We start from the raw sequence: 12,215 nt of genomic DNA, 5'->3' as shown, positions 1-12,215 counted from the left end.
AACTTCCTGAGGCAAAGTGACACTATAAATAAAATTACTCACAAACAATTCATCTTCTCTTAATCCCTTCCTCTCGGAGTACTAAATTGTTCTATGACATATTTGGTATAGCATGTCTGACACTGCTTTTGTCTGCAGTTTTCACTGACCAGTCTTCTTGTAACGCTAGCCCGAATGCCACTGAAAACAACATAATAAAATACAATTAGAAACAAAATAATTTTTTAAAATTAAGTTTAAGGAAGTTTTTGGTGTGCATCAAGCTGTCAGCATTTCCTGTTAGGAAAACCGGTGTTTCAGTGAATTATTAGTTTCTGCTTTTTTCCTTCAATCTTAATTTTTTTTTTACTGGGCCTTTTGGGACCTATTTCTTAAAGGTTGGTACAATATTAAAAACCACAAAAATTGGATTCAGAAAACTTGGCTTTCACTGCAAGCCAATATGGGAATATAAACTGTCCTGCACTGCTATTTGCACTGAAATCACCAAACAAAATGTAGTTATTGAAAATATGAACTTTTGTTTTGGGGAGGTTTAATTTCGGGGTAACCAATCCTGCCTGTGCTGCTGTATAAAGATGACTCCAAGGCAGCTATCCTATAGACGACATACAGAGCACCTGGACTTTCCCTTAAAAAAAAAGCTCAAAAAACCCAAGCACTCCCAATTTTTTAATTCAAAAAGCAATACAGCAGAATATTTGCAAAGAGACACAGGCCTAAAAAGAAATTTGTATTCCATAAACCAAAAACTCTTCTAAAAGTGTAACTGAGGTCCAAATAACTAAAAAATGACTTGTTTGTTTTCTTCTGCATTTCACAAAGCCTGTCCAAAGAAAGGAAAGCAGATTTAATTTTTGGTGACTGATGTTTCAAAACAGGTAGTTCCATAGAGCTTCTCAATGGGATGCCTCTCACAGCTATGCGACAGGAGTCGTTTATAGCTTAGGAGACAGAGTAAGTTCTCAGTTTGCATCTAACCTTTGGAAATTCTTCCAGTTTAATTCTGCTTCTTCAGCTGGAGGCCAGCTCTTCCGAATTCCCCCTGATACAGAGCTGAATCTAAACCTGGACAAAAAAGAAATAGTAGTACATTGTAAATATTTGGCTGAAAAAACTGTGAGATTTTTCTAGGGCTGTGGTTTTTTTTAGTTTTAAGGTGCTCCAGAAATCTTTCTGAGAACCCACTTGTGATAGTGTAATAACTGGCTCCATCAGCTGTTCTCTATTAAAACTGTAAAATACTGCAATAGAAATATAATTCTACTTTATGAATGCTCATAAAAATATATATAATGCATACAAACACCCACAATGTACATTTTAAGTCTAAATGTGTGTCTCTTTAACCATGTTGGTATTACCAATTGGAATTTCATTGCATGTCATGTGGCTGATGGAGAAGGCACATTGAAATCAAGCTGTTAAACACACCATCTCCATTTTTTATTTCACTAGAGTATGTTTGCTGTATTTTTAAAAGAGCATTGAAAAGCCCAGGAGATGAATTCTGCTCTGAAATTGCTATTTGCTGACATAGAAATAGCTGTAAAAATACAAGCGGAGAAAAATACAGTATAGCAATATATTTTCATTTATTTGGGGGAAAAGTAGTTTTAAAGAAGAATTATAGTCTGTCTTCTGAATGATAAAGCAGTATAACTAGCATTAAACACAGCTGAAATTTTGTAATGACCAAACCTCAGCTCATCCAAATCCCCAATAGCATTAACTCCCTAGAATTGGGCTGTAAATTTGATTAGCCTTACAACAGACATGAGACACAAATGTTCTTCCTTATACAGTCATATTAAAAGTGGCTGCAAAAGAAGATGACAAGGCATTGCAGAGCAGCGCATTCAACCGTTTTAAGCCAGGCAGGAGCTCCAGCTCACCCAGCTTTCAAAACTACATTTAAATACAGGGCAATTTCATGAATTCTGATATAACATGAGGATTACATATGGTGAGGTGAGGGGGGATTTAGCAGCTACAGTCTTCCTATAAATCATCCAGAAGCTTTTCTTCATACTTTAGTTCTCTTGATTAACATTTTCCATGTAAGCTACATTGCTGAACCTTAGCTTCTGTCCATGCTTGTTTAATTTGGTGCTTTTTTAATGTATTTTCATTACGTTTGCACTGTTCTTTAACATGAAATTTGATGCTGTAACTCCTGGTGTCCTCCAATTTTGCATGGAACTAATCCGACTATTGGGTAAAGATTTTTCTTTAAACAAGCTGAAGGTTATAGAGGCGTCCTAGGGCAGATTTCTAGAAGTGAGAGTCAAGGACTAGAAGGAACAGTAAATTATGAGACCTTAAAGTTTTCCAGGTCCACAGAGCTGCAGCAGCTTCTCTGGTGAGCTGATGGTGTGCACCACGGCACGACGCCCCACGCTCCCCACGCGTGGCTGTCGCAGCCAGCACCACCCGCAGCGCTGCTCCCAGGTTTCGGTGCTGCCGAGTGCGGCACACGATCGCTCCGCCTCGTCCCGGCCTCTCCAGCCGCCGGCGCCCTGAGGGATGGGGTGCCCGGGGCTCTCAGGGCAGGCACCATCCATCTGGTGATGCGAGAGGTCCCAAAGTACTCACCTCCTGGCAGGCCAGGAGTTGCAGGCTTTTGCTGTTACTGTTATTAGTTTATTGTGGATTTATTTCCATTTCTTTCACTAGGTTGTTCTGATAACATATTTCTGGCGTAGCTTTATATTCTGATCCCCTGGTTTTCATCGTCGTTTGGACACAGTCCCATTTGGAGTGAATTTCTGAAATGAACCCTGATTCACTGATGAATCACGCTACTTCTAAAGCAAAAATAAAAGAAAAAGCTAGAGCGGTTTACTAGTTATGGAAACAAATTTCTAACATCGAGAATAAAACCACAGATATATACAAATGGAAAATAAGAAACAGTTTTATGGTAATGAGAAATGGAAACATGGGAGAAGTACCGTTACAAATTTTGAGATCCAGTATTCCTTTTTATCTCTTAATTAGACAGTTTACACAGCAGTTGTTTTATAAATACATATTTGGCCCTACTAATGGAGATTTCACAATACTCCTTAGTGCAGCCCGGCTGAGAACCAGGTGGTGCTCAGCCATGTGCTACTTAGCTTAGGGGGTAAATGGCAACTATTGTTTCTTCCTCAATACTTGGTATTTTGTAGGACTTGGACACTATAACCAAGGCTCGTGCATCGAGAATCGAATCTTTTAATTGTTTTAATTAAGATGCTTCAACTTGTCTTGTAATCTCCATTTGATGGCCTGTCCCGGTGAACTGCATAGCAATGGTGACTCATGACACATTAAGTGCTGAGAGATCTGTCTCCTTGGGCCTGCCGACCGGCTCCCTCCTCCACCAGGGACAATGTGGCTTGGCCTTGAAGCTGCCCATGCAGGTGCCGAAAGAGACTGTTTGCATTTCTGGAGTTCCCACACCATCCTTTCGTCCTCCGGCACAAATGCAGTGTGCTGCATCGAATTGGCCAGCGTGCCGCTGGTTGGGTGGCTCTGATCTGAAGCTAAAATTTCCCTCCTCCCCAGCTGTCCCGACTTCCCAAACAAAGCAGTTGTGCCTCCTGATGGTTTTAGGGCTTCACAGGAACTGCTAAAATAAGCCAGGTCTTCAAACACCTGTTGAAGAGTCCTTATTAAAGTCCTCGTAAATCATGACATATAATGACAACACACCTCCAGACCCTCTGACAGGGATGTGAAATAGCTGGGCCCCTCTGGCAATAACTGTTTCTTCACCTTGGAGTCTCAAACAAGCAAGTGCCTTTGCCAAACTGTGGGTTTGTTCTTTTATTCAATATTGTTATAACCAATAAAATGTATAGCCAAACTGCCAAATTGCAAAGAACGATGTTATTACTGTTATTACCGAAAGCACCTTTTAGTAGAGTCCGCTCGGCAGCTGGCTGTGGGTGCAGCTGGTCCTGCTCGTGCCTCGGCAGGCAAGGACCTCTCTTTGCTTCAGCAGTCCTGCTTCGCACGGGCAGACACCGATGGGGGAAGGCACTGACTTGAGAGAAGCACCCCGAGATGATAGTTGATTCACAGGTCACTCTCTCGGTGGGAATTTACACACCTACAACAAAAGCTATGTAGACTTCAGACATCTTGCAGGCCGTCACCTCCACTTTTTCCCCAACTGCCGAACAAAACACTGCAAAGACAAAGGTTTGAACATATGGATAAATAAACAGCCCAGTTCCCTACATTACTGGACTTCAACAGATTTCCCCACTTTCTTCTCAAGATCTCCTCTCACTGATTCCCCCACCCCACATAGCAGAAAGCAGACACCTTCCCATGCTGGGAGGAGCTGAGAGGAGGAGTCTGTACCTTCCAAATCCTTCCAAAGAAGTATGTTGTTGAAATACTTCCTTGCTCCCAAAAGGAGATATAGATGGAAACCCACACTAGGAAACTGAACATTGTAATCTATCATCCAGGATTGGGAATGATGATATGATCCTCAGTACCCTTTCAGTATATCAAGAACATTGATTTACAGCTCTCAACGTGAAGGACACATTTTCACAGAACCATTCATCCCGCACATAAAAGACTTTCAGATTTGAACTGGGTAAACTTTTACTACAGCACATCACTTTTCACTGACTCACATAAGGTTTTATAAAGGCCTTAGCGGCAGCACTTTTAAGTACGCACTAAACCTCATTAAGCACTTACCGCGTTCCAGATGATAATGCCATGATATTCTTGCAACCCGTCAGAGCCAGATGCCTCAGAGGCCAAACCCCACCTTTCCCAACAGCATGAAAACCAGCACATTCATGGAATGTTGCTCCAAGGATTCTTTTCAAGTTCAACCCTTAGTCTCCATTTCTCCTTGGGTCCGTGAAAGTGTTTCTTCGCACAGTGGTGTCGCATCCAAGGAGGGTGTGGGAATTCGCAGCAGTGCTGTCAGGCTCATCCCCGAGCTACGTTACACTATGACAAGGTTTCCCTGTGGCTACTCCCTAAATTTTTTGCCGAGAGAAATTTTGCCCTTTCCCACTGCCCAAGTTCCCCATTTACCCTGCAGTGCTTCTCAAACAGCCATGAACAACTTTGCACTCCTTAAATACCTGTAGACTGTTAGGCTCCTATTTGCACAGAACAAAATCCTTCCAGTAATCCCCTATCTAGTTCTTCTCCTTGGCTGAGGAGTTAAAGGTGATGTACTTTCTAGTCTGAAGCTTTTAAAAAGGATCTTAGATCAGATATGCTTCTTTGACACTCATGCATGTAAAAACAGCAAAGCCCAGGTCTCGGTGACCTCCTCTGGGTATATGAAGATATTAAAGGTAAGCATATGCAGTGTTTGCAGGACTGAGACTACAGGGACTTAGTACACCACAGTCACAGTAATAACTTGCCTTCCTAATTTAGTACATGCAAACTTAAGATTCAAATCATGGGCTCTTCCTGAAAGTAGCAAAAGATTTTTTCATTAGATATTGTTCAGTAATATTCAGTAATGTTGGCAGTAAGCCAATCAATTGATTTTTGGCTAAACCAACATTTTTCTCCTATCATAAACTCTTATCGTCAACAAACAAACAAAAAAGCCCAGATTTACTCTGCTTTGTGGAAGGCCTGACATCTAGTCCCAGGAATTTCAGTGGTTAATAATGCAACCGCCACACTCAGATTACGACGGTACTGGGGAAGCCGAGATTCATATTGTTCAATGGCACCATCTTCAGTCAACTACAAAGCTGATTGTTAACTGGCTTTAATAAGAAGTCATGTTCGTCTGTCCTAAGTCAGGAAAAAACATGGTATCGGTGCTTCTGAACTTGCACGATGTGGTGGTACAATCTCAGGAAATTTACTGTTGCAGGAGAAATATCAAGAGTACAGGTAACCCCAAAAAAGGGAAAATCTCTATACGTGTTGTCTGGTTTAAACTGAGAAGAGAAAAATGTGATGGCATACAGTCACTTCTGGGAAAGTCTTGTCTGAGTTTATTTTTCTTAGAGGGCTGATTGGTTTTGTTTAATTATTTGTGTAGTAATTTGTAGGTCCAGATAAATGTAAAAATACTTTTTCAGGTTTTTTCTTCATTTTGGAAATATAGAAATAGCTTGAGAAGACCAAATCGTGCAGTATTCTGGCCATATAAATGCTCAGAAAGTTCCCATAAATTAAATACCAATTCCCAAAGTTTGGAATTGACTTTTGCTGCTTTGAAAATAGTACTTACTGCCCTAATTCCTGATCTTTCTTTACGCTTCAAAACTAAAAGTATTCAAAAAAACATTTAACCTGATAAAAGAATTAAAGTCCATCCTCTTCCTAGGTGATAGTATAGATATTTGTGGATGTCTAATACCGTAAATAAATGACGTAGTATGTTTATTCTTATCCCCTGAAAGCGACTCAAAATAAAATTATCGGAACATTTGTTTGTGAGGCAGAATTTTGGAAAATGGTTTTAGTTATATGTTTACCAGAAATGTATAGCTAATTGCCAGCCAACTCCTCCCCATCTTCTTCTTCCTTCCTTCTGTATGCATGCGTGCTTTCAAAATGGGACTAGTACATGTAGGCACCTTGTTCTTACAGTTAAACGTAAGAGAACTGAATGAATCTGGATCTAAGAATAGCTTTTTCGTCTTTCCAAGGCTGACGAGTATTTCCCGGTTTGTGTTTCCTTTTCAGCTGACCCCCTGGTTGGAAGTATTGCCACTCAGTATATGACTAACAGAGCAGAGCACGACAGAATGGCCAGACAGTGGACCAAGCGATATGCCACATAGGAACCTACTCTAGGATTTGCTGGACCTGTGCAAGCACATTCACTAAGTGCATCAATAGCCCTTCCCTTCATTCTTATTTTTTATTAAATTTTGAACCATTTTGTGACAAAAGGTTGTCCCTACTTTCTTTTTGGTTTTATTTTTATTTTTATTTGTTTTGGGTTTTTTTGTTCTGTTAACTTGAAAGTTGTTTCCCTCAAATGTAGACAGGGAATTTTGGTTATCAGTGCAAAGAATGTTGGATCTGTAATAGTATAGAGCTTTGTCACAAAGCTTTGTATTAATGTGTGGGGTTTTTTTCTTTCATGTGGTTTTTGGGAAAACAAACAAATTCAGAATTATATCTCGTTTCTACTTAAATGTAGTGTTTAGGGTTATTTTTTTGTACTGAAGTCTTTAATGGTGGGTGCATGCTACTGGGAACAAGTTTTGTATAAAAGCTTAAAATCAAGAATCACTGTGCATTACTAAGACTGTGTTTATCACTAGCCTTCTGTTTCCCACACAAAAGGCTATTGCGTTGAACAAATTAATATGTATTTTGATTTACTTAAAAAAAAAAAAGTGCTTGTAAATTTCTTAGGGACCTGCCACTTTTGACTGTGGATCAGTTGATGTACACTTGTATTATTAAAGCACTCAATAAAACACTGTGGCTGATAAATGCACTTCTTGCAAGACGGTGCTTTTGCGTTTGTGCAGTATACGCTGCATAGTCCACATAATACAACTGCAGGTTAAGCAACTATTTTAGACCTAAACTATTCATTTCTTCTCGACAATGCATTTCTTAACTTAGAATTCTTCATTGTGTGTATATCTTTCATACACAAACGTCTTCCAAATTTTAAGGCCTTTCTTTCGCATGCCGGTGCTCAGCTCAGCTATTCTGAAGCCTCTTGCTGCATCTTTTATACTATGGCTTCACTATATCCATCTTGTTACATTTAAAATAGTTGGCTATAAAAATAGCCTTGCAGTGAAAGCGGAATATTGATGATGATTTTATACAGCAGGCCTCGTTTTGCCTTTCTCCAAGCTCTTTAATTGTAAAAGCAACTGTTATTTAAAAAAACAAATGAAGGTTTTCGATGGGAAAATTGAGCCCATTGCACCAATCATTCCCAGCATGTTCAACAGCAAGGGTATTTCTATTCAGATTTGACCTTCAGGCTAATTTTAGATATGCAGCCATAGAAGGAAAACTTCTACTTGGCTAAGGAAATGTGTTGGTGTTGTGATTTAGAAAATATATACTGTGATGCTGATATCTAAATGTTCTTTGTGTTGCAAGGCATATTGGAAAATCCCTGTCTCATATAATTAAACATTACAGATGCTATATACAGTGCTCGCCTGCCCTCTCCCCTCTCTCCTTGCCTCTTATGTTTAAAGAAGATCCTATCTTAAGGAAGATACATTACAATAGGGACAGTATAAAGATACAGGGAGACCCAATCCCATTACACTCCAACCCAATCCAACCGTTCTGAAAACTAAAGCAGTCAAGGTGACACCATAGGGCCTCTACGCCAACCACTGCGCTGCTCAGCATTTCCAGGCTGATTTGTTTTTCTCTCAGCCGTTTGCTAATAACTGAACAGACGTACAGCTTGAATCTACTGGTGAGTTGTCCTCTGTGTGAAGAGAAGCTGAACGTTGACTTTGTCGTAAGTAGTATATAACTAATGGTGACTTTGTTGTAGGTAGTATATAACTACCTCCCTAAGAACCACGGGGATCTCAAAGAAATAATCAGTCTCTCTTGATCAAAGCAAATGGAGAGTCTTCTGGTGTCTGTAGAAGCCAACTGTTTACAACCCCAGCCATACAACATTTTGAGGCCAACAGATCCTAAATACAGATGTGAAAGAACAATAACAGTTCAAAAAAAAACCAAAACCAAACAAAACCCAAAAACCAGTTTCTCTGAGCCAGAACACGTTTTCAAGACAATTGTTGTATGTGGTTCCCTTGGAAGCTGCTTCCACCATACAACTTGCTGCAAAGTACCTCCACATCTGAAGGGAACCTTCCTGCTGTAAAAATACAGCAAAGAGGTAAAAGGATTAAAATCTTGCCCACTACAGTAACTGCATTACTTCTCCTATCCCATCTGCTGAAGAGATTCCTGCCATAAAAGACCTGTATCCCCTGAGACAGCAATTAATGGGCAATTTCAGATTTCTTATGAATTACTTTAAGCGTCTGCCACTCTGCAGCGTTTATTTATACTCAGCTGAGCAGAATGCAGTAATTTCCCAGGTATATTTTAAACCTACTTGAAAAAGAAGTCTTTAATTCCTACTATTATCTTTTTTTTTTTTGCCAAAATATAAAGAAGACATTATAAACAGAAGAGCCTATTGTACCTCTAATGAAGATGTAACTGAAAGACACCTGAGATACCTTGGAGGGGGAATCACAGAATTCTTAATAAATGTCTATTCTCAGTTCATCAGCTCTCACTTGCCTTCCTTACTGATCACAAGCTGCGCAGTTTGAATTTGCAGGTAAGTTGCCCTCTGTGTGAAGCTGAACAGTGGCTTTGTCCTAGATAATATAAAACTACTGCCTTAAGAACCACGGGGATCTCAAGAAATAATCAGAAAGGATCAACCCACGTTGATTAAAGCAGATGCAGAGTCTTCTGGCGTCTGCAGAAGCCAAATGTTTGCAAGTCTGGCCATAAAACATTCTCCTCTATTTGCAAATCTGCTCTATTTGCCTCCCAAATAATTCTTTTTCTTCATCTGCTAAACCTGGGAAATACAAAGCGTTATTTGAAACCTGCTGTTGTAGCTGAGGAGAAGTGATCCATCCCCAACAGAATTCAGTCTGCCAGCAGAGCCCCACTGAACAATAATGCATCAGCATAGTCTCTTTTTCTTCTTTTCTTCTTCCTACATCTAGAATATATTGCACGTTATTCTGTCCCACCTTTGCTCTTCAGATCCTCTGCAAATTCAGCTGATTCCTGCCTCCTCTTTTATGCCAAATCATCTTTCTAACGTCTTCTAGATGGTGAAGTCCATGTGCTGCCCTCCAACTGGGTACAAAGATTATTCAAACGATTCATGCATAGTAAAACATATTTGATAGCATACAGTTGTCCTAAAACAGCATATAAAGGCCATCACTTCAACAAATCTCATTATTTTCTCAGGGACACACAAATGCTAAAACTGGGTTTCGTTCTTTAAAGACATCTCACAACTTTTCTGAATTCAAGATCAAGTAAACAATATTTAATTTCCTGTTACCCCAGGTAAATGTCAGTGTCCCACACCCTTTGAGTTCAACTCAGATGAAGCAGAAGTCAGGGAACTCTCCAAACTGTGTTAACTCATTCACTAATTATTGAGGTGGCCTTCATGTCCCCCTGTCCAACTCACCAGCTGATTTCCCTCTCCAGAAAATTACAGAACAACATAGCTTAAATTAAGGTCCCCAAAAAAACCTGTATTTCCAGAGACAGGATTTCCAGACTCCTCCAGGAGTGAGTTTTAGCAGCTCATAACCCTTTTGATTACACGCTTTGTGGGTGATTGCAGGCAAACAGTTAAAATCCATTAAAACCAGCTGCTGTGCCATGAATAAGGCAGGAATAATTCCTCTTCAAAGATCTTTCTTCAGGTTTTCATATTGTGAGCTGTGGACGGATACACAGTCATGCCCAAAGAACGGGCAGCAACTCACAGCCCTTCTTCCCTGCTACCCTGTGCAATGATACCATGTAAGTATAAAAGACCAGAGATTTCGGGCCCCAAAATTGGGCCCCTCTTCAAGGCTCTCTCAACCTTTTAAATTCTGGCCTATTGCATGCTTTAGGTGCGGTACATGCTCTGAGCTGCTCTTTCAGCATGTTGTTACAAGCATGGTCCCCCTCTGGCTGTCTTATCTCCATCATTAATCCCTCCGACTTACACCTCCTTCTCATTCACCCTTTCCTTCTCTCTGGCTGCTTTCTTCTGCTTGACCGATTCATTACTCGCCGCTGAGAGGCCACCCAAGATACTGATCCCAGTTCAAATAGCTCTTCCCGAAGTTGCCTGAGCATAGTATTTTCTTTGTCCCCCAAAGTACATGCCCAAAATGTGCCCCCAGGCCCCCACCTGCTCCCTCTTGCCTGAGGCAGTGCCTACTGCAGCAGGAAAAGCAGAGGCAGCTCTGCTGGAGTACGAAGATGCCATGCGATGGTTCAGACAGTGCAGCAACTCCCAGTTACTCCATCCCCAGCATTATCCTGGGGTCCCTTTTCTCCTTTCCAGTTCTCAGAAACTTCTCTTGTCTCTGAAGTTGGACACCTTGCCCCAGGCCCAATGCACTTGCCTGCATTTTGAGTTGGACAGACTAAAACAAGGAGTCAGAGTAAAAATTCTGACACCTCCAAAGTCCGACTGTCCAGCCTTGGCACCCATGATTCCTGCAGAGCCAGCTCTGCCTGCTGGTTTTCCATCCTCGGTTTCTCTTTCTTCTCTTCTCCTTTTCATTCCCTTTCATTTCTCTTCCTATCCTTTCCTCCACGACGTCAATACTAAATCTTGAAGCTTCCTTCTCCCCCCTTCCCTCACCTCAGTCACGGCTCTCTCTTCCCCCCGTGCTACGAGACCATGTCACCTAACACTGGGCCTCCCGGAGCTGCGTGGAATCCCCTGGGTTTTAGGGCCTAGAAGCAAGAAAGAGCTTTGTACAAATTAAGTACTTCCTCATTGTGCCACGCCTGGCACTGGCTATAAACTAAATCACTTCTCCCACACACGTCATTAGCAGTAATGAAATCCGGGCTGGCCTGCCTCCTTAGCGTGACATCCATATGCAAATGCATTTCCTCAGCTTAAACGATCTGCAGAGCTAATGCATGGCTGCTTGGGATGCCTCCAGCAGCCTCTCTCAGGTCACAACTGGAATATATTTGGGGGCTACTATTTACCGGGAAGAGTTTTATGATACCTTTAAATCCATCATTGTGCACCCTAATTCCATCATGAACTTTAATAGGGACCTGCAGCACTTAGGGATAATGAAAAGGGCAAAGCAAAAGATCCCTTTCATGTCTACTTTGATTGTGAAAGTGTCCTGGTTTCGGCTGGGATAGCGTTAAAGGGCTAGTGGAAGGTTGAAATAAAGACAAGGCTACTAAGCCATCCTAATCCCTTGCCAGTCCTAAATTAGAAAAATCCCACTTCATGTAACAGCTAAGTAAAAGCTGTATTTACTTCTGTAGGTTTTGCGGAACTGAATCAAAAAAAACCCCACTGTCCAGGTGTTCCAATAGTAAACGTGGATGGTCAGATCATGCATTTCAGGAGAGGCTTCATAGGGAAATACTTCCACTGGGAAGAGCTTCCCAGCACCCTCATCCCCTCCACCTCTGTCCGGCTCCACGCAGGACTCCCCCTTTGGCAGTCCCTTGGGAAACAAGGGCTGGAA

The 12,215-nt window shown here is 41.2% G+C and overlaps 1 protein-coding gene across 1 annotated transcript in view; it reads left to right on the top strand.

Annotated features, from left to right (window-relative positions):
- The window catches only part of LOC142079357 (ubiquitin-conjugating enzyme E2 E2), a 220,963-nt gene extending 212,831 nt beyond the window's left edge, over positions 1–8,132 (top strand). Inside the window, exon 6 of the mRNA XM_075143420.1 lies at positions 6,685–8,132. Coding sequence (XP_074999521.1) covers positions 6,685–6,782 — 98 coding nt within the window. The 3' untranslated portion in view covers positions 6,783–8,132. The remainder of the gene's footprint in view (positions 1–6,684) is intronic.
- The last annotated feature ends 4,083 nt before the right edge of the window (positions 8,133–12,215 follow it).

This window comes from Calonectris borealis, chromosome 2, assembly GCF_964195595.1.
Source record: "Calonectris borealis chromosome 2, bCalBor7.hap1.2, whole genome shotgun sequence".
Lineage (NCBI taxonomy): Eukaryota > Metazoa > Chordata > Aves > Procellariiformes > Procellariidae > Calonectris > Calonectris borealis.
This window is presented reverse-complemented; position numbering and strand designations above follow the sequence as displayed.